Below are 4499 nucleotides of genomic sequence, written 5' to 3' on the forward strand. Positions count from 1 at the left end.
TTTGGTAGGCAAAATATGTATGTATTCCTCGTGTTCAAATCCCGTGCCATGCTATTGACATCTATACAATTTTGCAAACTTCGGGCCCTGGTTCATAGACCAAAACTATCGGCAAGGATCAATGGTGCAGTAAGTGATCCTTACGCTAGAGAACAAAGAACAGAGATACATGTTCTGAGGGCCACCGCCGCGATATAAACACAGCTCTCGATCCGCCCGCACTCATTTACCGACAGTACTTCAAATAAACGACATGATCTCCACAAAACAGGTTAGTTGCTTAATTTTTACAATTATTGTGTGTTATGTGCCTTTTTTATGGACGATGAAAGTTGGAGAAAATCTGGCTTTGAACGCACTGTGTATCATATCCGCTTTGACGTCCTTTTAAGAGCTTTTGTCGTTCAAAATTCGCGTAATGTTACAAGTTTGAAAGTTACTAGTTTATGTTTGTTAACATAACTACATATATATTAAATTTATTGCTACAGTTAACATTTACTGATGTTATCTATGTAAATTATGAAAAATAAGTAACTGTGAATATTTTGTGCTGTGTTGTGAATTTGTGATGTTACATGTTGAACGGGTCAAATTTTGCCCAGATTGGTACCTTGTACAGGTGACCCAATCTAAGGTGCATACGCGAGGGTGCAGAAATCATACATATAAAGAGAACTTTATTTATCGTAATGGTATTAAGCAAATAACCTATAGCATGTAGATTCTGGATTTTTCCAGAATTCTTACAGTACCTGGTATATTTTGTATGTGATATCATGATATCATATATAAGATGTCAAAAAACATCAACCTGTAGGTACCTAACTAAACTTGTTTGTAGCAAGATGTGAGGCTAACTATAAGACCTAATTGTAATGAAAGAGAAATACAATCTTGAAGGCAAGTCAAGTTCAAGAAACTGGACCAGTTTAGGACAAGATCATATTAAAGAGGAAATATTTTTGTTCATCCTACTAATAAACATGAATTAAATAAATAAATACTGCATAGATTTATATACAATGCCTGAAGCTAAATTTTATCCGCATAGGAAACCCTCTAGGGATTCCATACGAAAAGCTCCGACGGAAAAGCTAGTTGTTAATAAACACGTCACGTCACACACCTATCTTTTCAATAATAATGAAATCCAGACAAAGGGCAAGGTGTTCGAGCATATTAAATTATATAGGCACATTCAAAATCATCAATTAATAGATAGAAAGCTCTTCATCTTCATGTATATCACAGAGGGTAACGTAAAGTTTTCTTATCTCGTCCCCTGTCTAAGGTGCCTAGGCCGTTATCAAGTGACATCACACAAGCGAGTCTGCATTACATCACACACGAGACCAACTAAGGTTGTTCTAACAATAATATAACATTGATCTAGATCGTTGACTGACATTTAGCCGACGGGTGACCTTGCATCCGTATATATATAGTCCTGCCCTTTTGTAGGGCCGGTATAGAGGCAAAGCACCATATGGTTTGAGCGAATTCATTTGTACTTTCGTAAGTTTTAGGAAATCTACATTTTAATCAAGACTATTAAATGTCATAAGGAATGTATTCTATTTAATGAATTGTGAGTTTAGGGTTGGGGTTCATAAGATTTAATTTAAATCATACACAGGAAATCAGTATAAAAAATTATGTGATGGATGTGTGTTTGCTAGGTATTCTATCACGGGAAAACGGCTGGGCTAATTTTGGTGATATTTGCTTCTTCTTCGATCTTGTGAATGCACTAAGCTAACTTCCTCCAGTGTTTTGCTACTCTTATTGCGAGATCATTGGCCTTCATCAGGTCTCCTTGACTGCACTTTGGGGCATTAGGACACTCTAAAAGATGTGACGTAGTCTGGAGGCTTCCGCAACTGCATAGAGTGCTGACATTGGCTGGGAGCATATCCCATCGCCTTAAATTGTGATATTTGCTGTTTATCTATCACTTTAAGTAGCTGGACCCCTAGAAATAGGATTCTTTTGATACCGGAATTTCTACGGGAAAAAAAACAAGTCAACTACTAGTAGGAACATGTGTCTCATACATCATACATCATAATCGATTTCGAATAGTCGTGCGTTGTTTTGGCGGGCAAGGTCGCGCAAGTTCAGTATGATCGTTTGAGGAGCAGGGACACTTCCGATTACTCAAGGTTCTTCCGAACTGGTTCCTATTCATGACCAGCTAGTTATGTGAGCTTAGGAAGTAGAGCTTAATTAGATAAATCATTCAAATTAGTTAAAAAACAAGTACGTAATAAAAACATCGCAAAAAATTATCATTATCGCGAGATGGTAGACTTTTCAACCCAAAACCTTCCACATGAAGGTTGTCTGGAAGAAATTGCTTTCAATAAAAGCAGTTTGCATATTTTTTTACATATTTTTGAGTACAAATATATACATAATATATCTCTATATCTCTATCTTAAGAGTTGACAAACTTGGTTACAGCTGTTGCTTTTTTAGCATCTTCTTTATCAGCCCATAGCAGCCTCCCCCAAAGCACGCCACTGGGTGCCATTATATAGCTTCAAATTTTTTAACATACCCTTTACTCTGTCCATTATATTATTGGTTTTTTGACATTCGAAATCCCATACATATTTGATGACTGCAAAATAAAACCAACTTTACTTACATAAGGAAACGTCTAAAATAAAATAACATAGTGGAAGCTCTATAGTAGTAATAAAACATCCCCCTGTATGTTTCCAGCTAGTATTCCTGCTCTGCGTCAGCTCGCTGTCAGCAGTCCTGTCAGCGCCGGATAGCGCGGGCGACGTGCCGCTGCCCGGACCCGGACTTGTCTATGGTAAGTTCTTTAAAATTTATATGGTAATGATGGCCAAGTAAGCTTGTGCTGAGAGTGTTGGGCCCGCGTGGTGGACTAGGCCGCAACCCTTCCTTAATTGGAAGAAGACCCGTGCCCCAGCAGTAGTGGGGGCATGATAGGTTGTGATGATGATGATAATTGTGGCAAAGTGTATATGGCAGGGATAGGTAGAAGACTCAAGGAAAGATCTTTGATCAGAAGTGAGACACAATAGGAAAATGGTAATGGAAACCGGCAAAAATGGTATTGTAAGCCAAAAGAGGGTGGCTCAGCTTGCATTCTGAACAATATTCATTGGAAATCCAAAATAATGTGTTAATTGAAAGATTATATTCAGTGAAGTTATTTTCTAAGATCTAGCTCTAAATATCACCTCCCTTTATTTTCAGGTGGTATTCCATACGGCAGTATGAGCGGCAACGTCGCAGAGTTTTTCAGACAACAGGCGCAACCTAGCGGGCGCAGCGGGAACTACGCCCACTTCAACGGCGCTGGCAACTCATTGGAGCACGGTTACGCGCCAATAGAGCAGTATTTATAATGTAGATGGCGTTAGTTTCTCTCTAGAAAAAAGTGATTTTGATTTTAGTTATTTTATTGATATTAAATAACAAGGAAAGCTAGTTGTTAATGAAAACCAATTTGCCAAGTGCCATAGATTAATCATCTCTCTTTTGTTAGTTTGAGTAAATTAAATAAGTTAAAACCTAAATTAAGAGCCTTTGAATCAAATGAACTTAATGGTGAATATTATAATCGTTTAGATCTTTAGATGGTTCAAAACCCATGCGACATATTTCAGCAGCGACATAAAATAACAGGCGGGTTGTACGTACGAGTATTTCTATAACTGATTATTTTTTTTATCTAATACCTGTCCCTTATATTCTACGTATAATCGTAAGTAAGTAAGTATGTTGGAAATTCAATCAAGGCTACACCTACCCCAATCATATTTCAATAAAAGTCTCATTGTTCACAAATTTAGGTCTCGCCAAACAGTAGGTCCTGCTAATAGCCCGTCATTTCCGAACAACAATGGCGTCTTGTTAGACGAGTAGTCGCCGTGGGAAGGGCTACGATATTGTTCCTTGGAGCCGTTTATTCGGTTGTCGTGTACCGAGAGTACGAATCTATTACTATTGTGCGTTTTAAAGATGTGACTTTTAAAGATTGTCTATATAATTGACACCTGTCACTCTACTAGGAGTACTGGGCACAAGTCATAGTCTATTTGCGACATTTCTCCTTCATTAGTCACCCTGTGGGACACCGGGACCATAGGGACTTTGTTGGTTACGTGATGCTTTAGTATACCGAGTGTTGCAAATAGGGTATACTAAGCCGAAAGGGGGTGACTCAGGGGATCATTCTAAACAACTTTTGTTCTACGAGTTTCGGAAATTCGCAAAAAAAAAATATACCGCCTTTCGGCGTAGTATACCCTTTTTGCAACACCCTGTATATACCTAGTTCGTTTCTAAAAATGTATTTAGAATGTCGAGTTGAGCCTCTTCAGCTTACTACAGCACTTTAGAAATCACCTGTATAATACTTGTAGATCGATGTTATAATTCAAAGTAACACGCGCATTTAGAAGTTGCAAATGCTATATATTGAGTGTTGTTACGTTCAATCATAATGATAAGTA

At 37.9% G+C, this 4499-nt stretch overlaps 1 protein-coding gene across 1 annotated transcript; it reads left to right on the forward strand.

The window, feature by feature from the left end:
• The first annotated feature begins 140 nt into the window (after positions 1-140).
• LOC105382110 lies at positions 141-3576 on the forward strand. Its single transcript, XM_011551939.3, has 3 exons — positions 141-271; positions 2731-2827; positions 3238-3576. The coding sequence occupies exons 1-3, from the start codon at positions 254-256 to the stop codon at positions 3387-3389; spliced, it is 267 nt and encodes an 88-aa protein (XP_011550241.3). The 5' UTR covers positions 141-253; the 3' UTR covers positions 3390-3576.
• The last annotated feature ends 923 nt before the right edge of the window (positions 3577-4499 follow it).

Source organism: Plutella xylostella, chromosome 22 (assembly GCF_932276165.1).
Source record: "Plutella xylostella chromosome 22, ilPluXylo3.1, whole genome shotgun sequence".
Classification (NCBI taxonomy): domain Eukaryota; kingdom Metazoa; phylum Arthropoda; class Insecta; order Lepidoptera; family Plutellidae; genus Plutella; species Plutella xylostella.